This window comes from Uloborus diversus, chromosome 7 (genome assembly GCF_026930045.1).
Source record: "Uloborus diversus isolate 005 chromosome 7, Udiv.v.3.1, whole genome shotgun sequence".
Classification (NCBI taxonomy): domain Eukaryota; kingdom Metazoa; phylum Arthropoda; class Arachnida; order Araneae; family Uloboridae; genus Uloborus; species Uloborus diversus.
In genome coordinates, this window is record NC_072737.1 from 42,073,674 (window position 1) to 42,087,645 (window position 13,972).

Sequence of the window (13,972 nt, forward strand, 5' to 3'; positions counted from 1 at the left end):
CAGGGGAAGGGGGGAAAACCTCTAAACAGAGATTGAAATATTAATTCCTTTTTATGAAAATTTCGCATTTTGTTTTTTATTGTATACCTAAGACGCATACAACGTTAGAATTTCAATTTAAAAATCAAATTTTCCAACAGTTACGAGTTAAAAAGTGAGATGATTTAAAAATCCCTTTTCAAAAAATTGAAAAGGATTACCTGTAATCCCCCCCCCCCCTGCTTTAATGTCTAACAAATAGATATTAATCAAATCGTGCGCTTTCAATTTTTGAAAGCTGTAACTTGAAAGAAAAAAAGCTTTTTTTCTAAATCCAAGTTCTTGGGAGAGGGTGGTTTGCCCCGAGTGACACCCATCTAGTAGATGACACCCAAAGTTGATTTCAGAGTTTATAAAAAATATAAATACTTTAATTCTGAAAATTTTCGCGAATATACTTTTAATTATATTTCATCAATAAAATTTCAACGAAAATAGGGTTCATATACATCAGGAGCTAATTTTACACAAAATGCGGCGGTATACAAATGTGTACGAATAGCTTTTACTATACCTATATTTCTTCGCTAAATTTTTAATTTAAATTTTATTGGCTGCTTTAGAATTAACCTTAATATGAAGATTTTAAGATTAACTGCAATTATTGAGTGTTGTAATCAAGAAATCATTTACATTTATTTTGTTCCATACTTTTTAGTGAGAACCAAGCTTACAGAAATAGTCTTAATAAAGAAAAAAACATTAAATTATTTCATCGGATCTTTTGGATTCGTGCTTTCGCGCAAGAATTTCTTTGAATTTGCCGATCACTCTTAAAAGTTTCAACCTTAGATACGGGCTTTGACTTACTAATTTGTTATGTTTCTTTTACTATTTTATTACTGAGATCGAACAAAACACTATATTTATATTTTTATTTGAAAGTGATTACTTGAAAATGTTAGGCAACAAAACCGTTTGCTGACAGTTGCTATTAGTTAAGTAAAAAAGCAAGCTAACTAGGGGACGGCTACAGAAAGTTCGGTAAGCACTCAAGCTAGCTGATTGCCATAGTGGCAGTTATTTTCTCATTAGTATCTTCTTATACATGTAATTGAACCAATTGGTAGTCAGTTTTTAAAAAATGCAAGGAGAGTCAGTGAAAAGGAAAGAAAAACAGTAGCCCGGAGTCGGAGTCGGTATGTTTTCTAACGACTCCGACTCCTGTACCCGAAAATCAGCCCGACTCTGACTCTACGACTCCGACTCCACAGCCCTGGTTTTAATCCCTGCGATACCTCCCGATCTCCAATGTTGCAGACTACCACAGTCATCAATGATCGCTCGATTTGGCGCTCGCCAAAGTTTTTTTTTTTGTAAAATGTCGCAATTATTTTATTTTTCGTGGGAAATCAGCCTTTTTCCTTAATTCATAGTCCAGTTACATTTTTTACCGTGAAACAGCCATCCTTTGGTATTGTTCTGCAGAATGATTTTATTGCTGACCTTTTCTTCCCTCCTTACCAGGAAACATCACGAGTTCAGTAATCATGAAAAAAGTTAAAAATGGTCGCATTCGAAAGAGTATCTTAAGAAAAAAATTTGACCCAAATATTGTGTGCCCTCGCCCTTTTGTTTTTGAGATATGGGGGGTCAAAGTCTGTTAAAATCTTACGAAAATTCGCCAAATTTAAAGACTTGGCAAGAAATGGAAAATACCACGTGATTTCATCGCCTGCGTCTAGCAAGACTCTCATTTCCATTTCTGGTCATCTGCAAAGCGCGTAAACGATGTTTCGAATTAACCCTTTACTTGTGTGTGTAAAATTAAAAAGTAACTATGAAGCCTGTGAAATGGAAACTAGAGAGCTTTATCCAGAGGAGCTACAACTTTATAACGAAATTGAACGTAGGATTTAACTTTGTAATCGTGATAATAATGCATTTCAGAATTTAAGTGCATTTCAAGTGTGTTTTACTTAACTAATTTAAGTTTGTACTCTTGTAATGAAATGTGTTGTAAGTAATTAATAATTATGTACGAGAATTAATATGAATAAGTAAAAAAAAACATGCTTATTAAAGCTTATATATTGAAAATAAAATGGATAGTTTTTGATGTTGAAAGAACATGATCATGGATTGTAGTATCCCAGCTCTTATTTATTTTTTCAAAAGTTATTATCATTCATGAAGTTTTATTGTCTGACCACTGCTAGCGAAAATGTTTAATTTAAAATCGAAAAAAATAATAATTAAAAAAAAGAAAACAACGGATAGTAAATGTCAAAAATTTGCACAGCAAAACTAACGATGTCGGAAATTACTTCATAACAGATTCTTATCAAAAATTTTATAGTCGACGTTCATTACAACAACCCCTGTAGTTCGAAAAAGTCTGTCACTGCAACTGAAAGTCGCTATAACGTAAATGCACATCATATTGCATGTTATTTAGTCATTTTTAAAAATACTGAAGTCACTTTTACCAATTATGTTTCACGTTAAAAGGGAATTCAAATTCGAGCAAAATAAAAATTAATACAGTTTTTTTATTATTTGACTTGTTAGAGGGTTTACACATGACTTGAAAACGATACACATAACGAAAAACACACTGAAAATAACTGACAAAAATCGTTTTTTTTTTTTTTTTTTAATTTGAGAACATGGTTTGAAATCTTTAAAAATGTCTTTTTCTTCGTATTTAGATACTGTTGAAGACTTCAGATTTACGACTTTAAAAAAAAAAAAGACTTTAAAGTATGTTTACCGTTTCTCTACGGTTATCATATTTTTTCAAAACAGTTTCATCATCGAATAAACTCTTTCAGTGGAAATATTTCACCCGCAGAAGTATAAAAGTTTTAAACATCAGTTTTTTAACAGTCTTAAGAATAACAAAAAATTCCATTGTTTTTACAATAAAATAAAACAAATATTTCGGGCTGTGGCGTTTTCCCCTATACAGTTGCACGTTAATATCCCGGAACACAAGCCCCTAAAAATTTTAATGCCGCAGTCTGTGCCACGACACCCCGCGCCATGGTAGTCACCCCGAGTAAAGAATTAATGCGATATTTCTCACCCGCTTTGGTGGTGACCAAATATGGAAGTGAAACGTCTTGTCAGATGCAGATGTTGAATTTGCGCCGTACCTTCCATTTCTGAACAAAACTCGCTAAATTTGGCGACTTTACTAAAAATTTCGGCAATTTTTAAGACATATTTCGATAACGTGGTTACGAGGGCACGTAGTTTCAGTGCCATAAACATGTTTTCCAATGCTCTTTCGAATGCCACCAATTTGGAATTTTTTTGAATTTCCTTGATCGTGATGTTTCCTGGTTAGTACAAAATCTTTCTGCAGAAACTCTCTCTCATTCTGCGACAATGTTGCAGTGTCGGCAGCTTTCTGCCACGGGGGTTCAGAGTACAGAGAGGTCAGTCCATGTTTAGTCTATAGAGATTTCCCGGGACCATCAAAATGTGTTCAGATTATCGGGGTGTTCAGATAGAGAGTCCACTGTATTTTAGTTACTGTTCAGGTTTTCCCAATTCATGTAGTTTCTTCTTATACATTGCAAGAGTTGTTTGTAAATAATACTGACGGCTTAAAAAACAAAATAATTTTTTAAAATTAAATATGATAAACATGCAAAAACATTTATCACTTAAAGCAGGAGTCAGCAACCAAAATTGACTGACGATTAAGGGTTGTAAGAGTTTTGGCCAGAGGTGGTTTTAACCATGGATAAAACCGGTTAAAACGGACTTGGATTAAAATCAGTTTTGTCCAGTTTTGGCCATTGGATGTGGTGGTCAGTGATGATCGACTTTCTAAGCTTGGTGAACACAAAGACTGCTGTTTGGGAGGGGGGAAGAACGTAGTCATTCAAAAAATTCTCACAGTGAAGTCCAAGATCATTAACCAAGTATAGACAACAATGAAAAAAAAAAAAGAAAGGGCGGGATCGAATTGATTTTGTACTGAGTTCAACAAAATAGCATAGAAACAATATTTTAAATACCCTGTCGTCCCTAAGCATATTGTAGCGAAGGGAGCATCTCAATATTATAAACTTTTTTTTTCCATCTTAGACTTACAATATACTTACAAAAATATTAGACTTTGAAATATAATGAAAATGAAAATAATATTTAAGGTTAGGATCAAAATGTGTTATCAATAAATGGTGCAAAACAAATATTTAGGTAAATACACATAAAAAAACTTAAATGTTTTTATTGCTAGTTTATGAAAGAAGAAATAGATTCTAGCTAAAACTGTACACAGTTAGGTCCCAATAATTGGACTCGGATTATTTAAACTTTTCAACTTATAGAAAACCTTCACTTTCATTTAAGCATGCCTTTGTCATACGAAATCAAAGTATTTTTCCAAATAAAATTTGATAATAATTTTTTATTTATTCATGGACAGTACCTTAGCTAATTCTTTAGTTAGTTCCTCTTCTACTTTTGCTCGAGCAATAGGATCCATTTGGGACAAATCTTTTACTTCACTTTCTGAGCCAATGGAAAACTCTGCATCTTCAGAGGTGTCATAAAAGGAATCTGAAGAAGAAAATAGATGTTTAAAAAATGTATTCTCAGCAGATGCTTTATGTTAAAATCATTTATTAAGCACTATCATAATTTGAAAACTAAGTTAGAGATTTATGAAGAATAATTGCATTTAAAATAAGGTAATATATTATCTGATTTAATGATCATTATAATGATCTTTCATAAATGATCATTACAATGATCATTTATGAAAGTTGCAGCAAAATAGCTTTGAATAAAATTCCTTTTTTTTCAATTGATTGATAGGTGAAGGAAATAAAATAATGATAAAGAAATGATAAATGAAAGAGGGAAAAAGTAAAACTATTGGAATATTTTGCTTTAATTGAGAAAATTTTTTTAAAAACAAAAAATAAGTTTTATTTTTGCTACTTTTAGAAAATAGTAAATGCACACAAAAGGAAAAAAAAAAAAAAGAAAAATGAGAAATCAAGAGGGACATTTAAAAATAAGAAATAAGAGGGGAGGGGTATCAAGAACACTTCATCCAGTTTTGAGCAGTAGTTACTTTGGAAATTTAGCTGCAAAATATTAAAAGTAATATTTCAAACATCTGCGATGAAACCCATCTGCTACTCATGTGAATAACAAGGATAGAATATATGCCAATTCAAAAAGTACTTAAAAACTCTGTGCTCCCCCCCCCCAAAAAAAAAGAAAGAAAAACAATGCTCAAAATATAAGTATTTCGGTCAAATGTAAACAAATTATGGCATACAAAATCCTGAAAAACTTTTGGTAAAACTAAAATTTTTCATAAAGGTATAAGATCATGAAAATCATTTAAATGGAGAATTTCCCATCATTTTGTAAATTACTAAGTATAGTGATTGTTTAATAGAATTTATTTTTGGTTGGAGATGGTAAGGAAATTCTTATTTTTTTACCATCTCTTCTCTCATTTGTGACATTTATTTACTACCTGCATTTCAAACAACCTGTTTGCGGGGGTTAGAACATCGGCATTGTTATTTTCCATGAAACATTTGTTTCTGCATTAAATGTATTTTTAAGCATGTAATTCAACACACATCATTTTTTTATCTACATGAAAGTACAGTATAACTCCTTTAATGCGGACACTAATGGGACAAAAATTTTTTGTCCACAATATAGGGGTGTCCTCAGGACAGGGGTTTAATAATGTTATTTGACTTGGAATCAGAGAATTAAAAATTGTCTGCATAAGAGTGGTGTTCGTTAGGAGGAGTTTTATTGTATTTATAATATCAGCATTCAGAGATCCTTTGGTAAAAAAAAACCCTGCATATTTCAGGGTAGGCCGGGAAAGTATCAACCCTAAAATAAGAGCCAACTTAAAATTTTATGATCAAAAGGGTTGCCATAATGTCCCAACTTTGAATTGGGGGGGGGGGGAATTGTGACAAGGGAGAGTGAGGATGCAACAAGAAGTACTACATCATGCATTTTTTATGTCACTACACTTATGTAAAATGAGACATATGACAGAAGGGTGGGGGCAAGCCAAAGTTAGACTTTTTGACACAGAGGCAGCATCTACCTAGGGTTCATGGCGCAGATAGTACCATTGAAATTTTTAGGGAAGGGGTGTTTTGAGGGGTATTTTTCACTTTGTGAGGGAGGTTCTTGCTTGGGAGGATCTTTGCTCTATTTAGGAGAGGGGGGTGCCCCTGCACAGGAGGTGAGAGGAGTGAAATTTGTTCAAGAAAGTGTGATATAATTTCTTGAGAGTCTAACAAATATTGAAAAATATTTTTAAAATTTTGACTTAGAAGGTAGAATGACAGCAGTTAGCAAAGACCTTATTAATTCTTAGATACATTAGCATCATTTTACTAATTACAAAAAAAAATAAGGGAAACACTTACAATACAGGCATTTATAATTTTAAATTCTTAATTTGAAAGAATATAAAATAAAATGAGTGATAAATCGATACAATTGCATACAAATTGAAGATTTTATGACTACCAAAATCTTCCATTTCTTGAGCAGAAGCAATGCGGATAAATCTTTGGTAATTAGCATTTTGGAGATCAGTGTTTAAACCATTTAGAGAGTTATTTTGTCCTTTTCCAATGTGATCAGAAAAATCTGATACAGGTGTATATAAATCATCTTCTAAGCTAGCTCTTCTAGCAGGAGAATCCATTTTTTATGTTAAGGAATGTACACAAATAGATCAAGCATACATGTAAAACATTTCTTCAATATTAGTAGAAACACTTCTACTCAACACTTCTACTTGTAAATGTTGCATTTTTACCAGAAATATAATTTCAAAAATAAATAAAAAATGAACGATCAATTAACTTTTCACCAAGTTGAGCAAAGAAATTAGCTAAAGCAACAAAATATGAAAATTTCCTCAAAATTTTAACGCATGAAAATCCAGAATTCTATTCACTTATTGCATTTCATTTTTCACAAACAAATCCAAGAATCATAGCAAATCAAACCGATCAAATATGTCTAAATATAAATTCACAAATCTCTGAAATATATTTCGTTTCATAACAAAATGAAAGGCGATGAAAAGGCACTTAAAAAACTTCGATCACCCATTGACGAGATAAATCCATTCGTTGCGAGTCGCACCGTCACAGATACTGCCGTTTGCCAAAGTTAAAAATGCCAACGATGCAGGAAAATAAACTAGATCACTAGGCATTCGATTGTGGGAGGTTTTTTAAGAATGATGCAAAAAACTAAAACATCCATTCTCGCTATCAACCACTACGAAAAACCTGTTCGATGAGTCACACCTCGAAACCCTCAGGTGAGCTCAGGCATCGACCTTCCACGTATGTAAACAGAGCAGACAGTTACGCAAGACTGACTACTTGAGATCTACAGTTTCGGAGTGGACGAAAAGAGCGGTAAAGTCGGCTTGTTTCAGTTTCTGTTCTTACAAACTGGTCGTCGTCGTCAAGTCTGATTTTCGTACGTTACACAGTTTTATTTGCTGTTCCTCGTTTATTCCTCTTATCGCAATTATTAAATGCTACCCAAATACAATTTAAATTCATTATTATTACGCTATGCTTGCCAGACGCGGGACAGTTCCGGTTTTCAGACAAAATCCCGGTTTCTCAGTCGGTTTACTTTATGGTTCAAAGAGGAGAAAACTCTTCCCACTTTTCCTTACCAAAGACTATATAAAACCGAATTTTTAAAGAAACAACTACAAAAATTTTGTGGGAGAGTGCCACCAACCCTCTCTTACCCACATTGTTAAAGAGCGTCTTAAATTTCTAAAACCTTCCGAGGAAGAGCCCCTGAAAACTCGCCCTCCCCCCCCCCCCCCCAATACTAGACTTGCCAGCATTCTGAAATCCAACACCCCCCTCCCCCCCCCTCGCTTTCCGAGTCCCGGTACTCAAAAGGGTACACATCCTCCTGTGCTGTTTTTAAGAGCTTTAAATAAAGCAGATAAATTCAAACAATTTATTTCGTGAAACGTTAATCTTAATATATAAAAATCAATGTCCTGAGATAACATATATATATATATATATATATATATATATATATATATATATATATATATATATCAACGCACAGAGAATACCAATGAAACCTAAGGCGTGAAATTTGGCAGGCATGTCCGCATGATTACGAAAGTATCCACTAAGAAAGGATTTTTCGAAATATGAATTACTTCATGAGAAATTAATTAAAACCCCTTAATTTCTGGGAAATTAAAACCTGTCATTGAAATTTAAATCCCTTATTTTCGAAGGCTTTTCCCCATTCAAATCATTATTCAGTACGTCATCTCAACTTTTGGTCGATAGCGAATTTTAACTATGATATTGTTTTTGTTTTTCACGTGATTCTTCGAGGCTTTTCTCAAGTCAAATAATAACGTTTCTGAATTTCGCTTTCACTTTTTCAAAACTGGAAACGAAGATTTTAAGAACATCATCACATAAAATACATAAAGAATTTAAGTTTTAGTTCACATCGTAAAAGTAAATGATAAAAATCAATGTCCTGAGAGAACATATATATACTAGCATTCCCGTTCCCGACATTGCTCGGGAAAAGAAAAGCAATACTTTAAAAGGATCGTTAATGACAGTTAAGGATTGGTTAAAGACAAGGACATATATATATAAAGAGCCCAGGGGCCTCGGGACCCTCCCAAAATTAGAAAAAATATAGGTAATAAGTAATTATTATATGAGATTTTCGTAACTATGCACTGTAACAAATTTCGGAAACGTTTCTAGGTATATCGGAAACGTTTCCGAAATAATAAGAATCCTTCATCCAATAGCGAACTCCTCAATATTCAGAAAGCTTTTTGTTATTTCAAAAATTCTAGAAGCGGAAGTGAGGCGCAAGGCTTCGAAACTTATTTTATCCTTCCAACACTGGCGCCAGTGAGACGGAAATAACGAGAGCTTATTTTTTTTCCTTTTCTATGGCTGCTGCAGTCAGCAACTGTTTAGCATTGGATTGCTTGTTATTTCATGTCTAGAGAGTAGTAAATTCTGTCGAAACTAGTTTTACGCCTTTGCATTTCGGGCTGCCCTTGATTTTTTAGACGATGTACGCAGCTATTAAGTTAGTTAATAACGATTTGCTTCTTTACAATTGCCGGTGCGACCATGATTACATATATATTGTGTGTTCAAGCGTGAATAATTTGAACACCCGTTTTTATACTTAATGAAACGAAACCCTTTGGATTACTTTTTCAGTTGTAATGGAGGTACAGTAAAACCTGTAAAGTTGACCACCCTTGTAAGTTGACCACCTGTCTATGTTGACCGCTTTTGTCAGGAACGGAATTAGTCCTAACCCATATAATAAAGGAAAACCTCTGTAACTTGACCACCTCTCTATCTTGACCACCTGTCTATCTTGACCACTAATATTCGCCAAATTTGGTTTGGAGTATTGTAAAAAACCCTTTGTAAGTTGACCACATGGTTTATTTTTTTTAACTTTCTTCAGCAAATTATTTTATTTTATTATTTATTTATTTATTAATATTTTTTTCATAGCTTTCTAAGAATGCTTTTAATGCTTTGATGACAGAAAAGCATTTTACTAACTAAACAGCAGCATAAAGCTTAATGCTGCTCTTTATTCTCCAAACTTGTTTTTCATTTGTTGTTCTATTTGAGATAGCTTTTTTTACTCTGTTCAATGAAAATAGGTGTCAGTAGAAAAGTTCTAAGTCTTTCCTTTCAGTTGCAATATGTTGTGACAACACAGGAATTGTGCTAAAAAGAGCAGGCCCGGATCTATACATTTTGATTCCCCTGCAACAAAATATGTAGGGCCCCTTCCTAGTGGCCAGCAGTGTCTATTAGTAAAGTGAATAAGTCTTAGTGCTAGTTTTTTCTATTTTTTCTTCAATTTCTAGGGCCGTAAGCCCCTTTAAAAACATGGGCCTCTCGCACTGCGGGTACGCAGATCTGGGCTTGCTAATGAGTAAAGTTACATGTTTCTGGTGCAAAGGATTAAGAGATAGGACATTTTGATTTTGCCTTCATGAACTGGGAGAGTCGAGCTTGTTGCTCTTTGTGCTATAAGTTTTACATAAAAAAGCTTCAAAAAGAAAGTTAGCTGAACTTGAGATTAATAAAAAGTATGAAATATTAAAATTAACTGAAAATGGAAAAAACCAGAGAATATTAGCTGGCATAAATGGAATTTCTAAAAGTAAAGTGTCTAATATAATTAAAAACAAGGAAAAACTAACAAAATTATTTGAATAGTATTTTTAATTATAAATTCACTTTCAATAATGTTAAACAATGAAAGTGAGTTGAACAGAAAGAGTAAGGGTGAATTCCTCAAAAAATGAATACATGGTGCAATAAATAACAAAAACTAAAATAAATTATTATCGCCCTTTATAAGTTGACCACCTGTCTAAGTTGACCGCCAAAGTACTGCACCGCGAGTGGTCAACTTACACAGGTTTCACTGTACTTAGATTTTCTTCCGCTCATGTTCATTTGTAAGTATTAATGAATATTTTAAAACATGTTGTTATATACATTTATATTTTTGTTGATTTGCATTTGATGAGGCTCCAATTGTTACTGTTTTTGGGTTTATCGAATTAATTTTAAGTTATCCTACATACCTATGTGCGCAGTGTACTATTTGTTGTAACCAATTGAAACTGATTAATTACGCAAAAGAAATAAGATTTATATTTGAAAAGCAATCACAGAAAAGTTATTTCGAAATACTTGGATATACATACATTGGTTCAAAAAAAAAAATCAATTGTTTAATTCATTAAAAATATGGTAATGCAGATGTTTTCTAGTATTGTAATATGCCTCACAAAAAATGTGCCAGTATTATTTATCTTTTTTTATTATAATTTATTCATTTATTTAAAAATATTTATACCATTAGAAAATGGCTCAGTTATCTATTAGTAAGCAACATAGTTATACAATTAATTCATGTGCTTATTCATTTTGTTAAATGTGGTGGACAATAAAAAATTCCTTGACATTAGTTGTTCGGTAAATAACATTTCCTTCGTGGATATACTAGTTTAATATAGGACAGTCAGGAGGAATGAGTCAGTGGCAAAAATGGAACAGCTGCATTTACAAGCCGAAATAAAAAGAAATATTATTTCATGTCATTGTTTTAAAAGTGATCATTTTTTAAATACTATGTTATTAATATACAATGTACATATGGGGAGAAGACGAGGGGCGTTCACCACGCAGACTGCCATTGACATTTTCAGGGATTACTTTTTTTGGGGGGGGGGGGGCGCTTTATAGCATTTTATGGGTTCACCATCACTCTTATGGTGGGGGGGGGGGAATCTCGTATATATGAAATGGAGTAATCATGCAATAGAATTCAATGTTTTAATAAATAAAATACATAATGCATTTTGCGCACATTGTAAGAATAAAATCAGTAACCTATTTTGATTAAGTATTTATATTTGTGATGAACTGGAAAAGGGCAAGAACAGAAGAATCAACCCGAATGGTTCCAACAGGAGGACTTGGTGTCATATTTAAATTCACCAATTTCTCTGTTGGCTCTTTTCAGTACACTTTGTTCGTCCTTGACGCGAAGGGAAGGTAAGTTCTGTCAAATTTTATCCGAAAATAAAAGCTATCAAGTTTGATACAAGATATGTTTTTAAGTTCTGCATTAAAAATACAATATGTTGGTAGTTTTGTCTTGAAAATATTGAGAGAAAAACTGAAGTTTAAGATTGTTTAACAAACAATCCCACTTTTGAGAAAGTATCCCCCTTCCATCCCCTGACGATTTTGTGATTAGGAATGAAACTACTATATTATTTCATAAATTTTCAAAAATTTATAACTGTGCATATGGTTTGCTGTTAACCATGCTATTTATCATTAGAAATTCAGAAAAAAAAAATCCACGAATGATTCTAAAATTGCTTGTTTCATTGCTGTTAGATATGAAAGAACTGAAACTGATATGGTATGCAATACTATAGTAAAGAATTATATTTTAGAAAAAATCACGGAAAAAGGATTCTAAAATTTTCGGAAACGTTTTTGAAAATTGTTTAGAGAGTTCCGAAATACTTGGAAACGTTTTCGAAACTTTCATGAACCACAGCTGCACAGAATACTCAGAAACATTTCTGGAAATTACGGAAAGAGGATTCCGAAATACTCAGAAACGTTTCTGAAAAATACAGAAAGAGTATTCCAAAATACTCAGAAACATTGAAAGAGGATTCCGAAATACTCAGACACGTTTCTGGACATTACAGAAAGATAATTCCGAAATACTCAGAAACGTTTTAGAAAATTTCATGAACCGCAGCTGCACGATATACTCAGAAACGTTTCCGGATTTTTTTTACAGTGTGTGCACCAAGCAATGTTATTCCCTACTAATTCCATGACACGAGCAATGCCGGGCACGGGAATGCTAGTCTTTTATAAGTTACTCAAGCAAAGAGAAACACTTTGAAAAAGGAATACAAATTTTAACAACATTTACGTTTCTACTTTCCATTGGCTAGTTTTCTTAGAAAGCCTTCTTGGTTTCAATCTTGTCATTAAAATCTTCACAAGCTAATCTGATATTAATTTTACATAACAATGTACAAATGACAAAGTAATTATTCTAAATAATCCTTCACTGTTAATTATTTTTTGACTTTTTGTGTCATCTATGCTTAAATTTATCTTTAACCGGTACGTGAATACCGGTTAATAAACCGGCCGGGGCACCGGGAATTTTTCTGAAAACCGGGGCTGTCCCGCGGACGTCTGGCAAGCATACTAATACCACCAAAGCGGCTTAAAGTTACGTTTTTAGATTTCAAGAAGTTACCGGTCTTCCAGCATTAGCAATGATGGCTTACAATCGTGCTTTAAGATTTCAATGTCCAAAATTTACAAAGAATGTGGCCATGAATCTCCCATTCCCCTCTAACATCACCCAAAATTGTCTAAAACTGCGCTTTTAAGACAACAATTTCGAAATTATGTTTAGGGTAGACATTCTTCTAGTATTTTTAAATAATCAATTCAAAAATAATGACCTTTTACAAAAAAATGCTTTGTTATAAATAGATGTGAAAAATCTGTTCTGTTTTTTGTTCAAGAGCGAATATAATTATAGTTTCACAATAAAATGCAAATGTTATTGAATGTATAGAATTCCTGCGAAATGATCGGGAGTGGGGGGGGGGGGGCGCTAAACTCTGCTGGTTCGCCCCTGACAAAAACAACAGCCCCATTTGCACGATGTAATCAAGGATGACTGTTACCGATATTCACGGGTGCCTACGAGGGGGATCCACAACGGTCCTTGCAAGTATTTAGGGAGGTTCGGCGTTGTTCATTAGGGGGGGGGGCACCCCCGATAAGAAAACATCAGGCAAAATCAACAACTTCGTTGATTAACGTATTTATCAACATTTAATGTAAGGTTTCTTAAACATGTGAACGCCAAGGTTTTCTTAAATTTTTGTAGATTGTAAAACAACTAACTAGTAAACAAGCGCACATTTACACAAAAGCAGCGCGTTAATCAATTTGTAATTTCTCTATCAAAAGACAGAAATACGTTTTCTAATATGATTCAAATCAAAGTTCATTCTTATCAACAACAGGTAATGGTGTTTTGAATTCACCTATCGCTAATTTTTACTGATGTTTTTACTCCAATTAGATAACAGATCTGTTTCAACCTTTTTATGATGAGTCGATGTTCAATTCCGATTAGCAAAATACATTTTCACAGAAGCGAATGAAAGTGCATAAGAGCTGCATTAAAAAATTCATTTTGAAAGTTATGTTACAATTTCCCTCTCCCGCGGATTTTGAAAATACCTTTAATTCATATACATCGAAAGTTATCCTTCTTATTGTGTACAAGTTACAAGGATGGATCCAGAAATTCTTCAAGGAGGGGGCGATTG

General features: G+C 33.2%; 1 protein-coding gene across 4 annotated transcripts in view; it reads right to left on the bottom strand.

Moving 5' to 3' along the window:
• LOC129225710 (tumor protein D52-like) overlaps positions 1-13,972 on the bottom strand; it is a 50,033-nt gene that overhangs the window by 16,761 nt on the left and 19,300 nt on the right. For 2 of the 4 annotated variants that reach the window (XM_054860196.1, XM_054860194.1), the window contains exon 2: positions 4,427-4,557. In XM_054860196.1, coding sequence (XP_054716171.1) covers positions 4,427-4,557 — 131 coding nt within the window. The other 2 variants (XM_054860197.1, XM_054860193.1) reach the window with 2 other exon arrangements.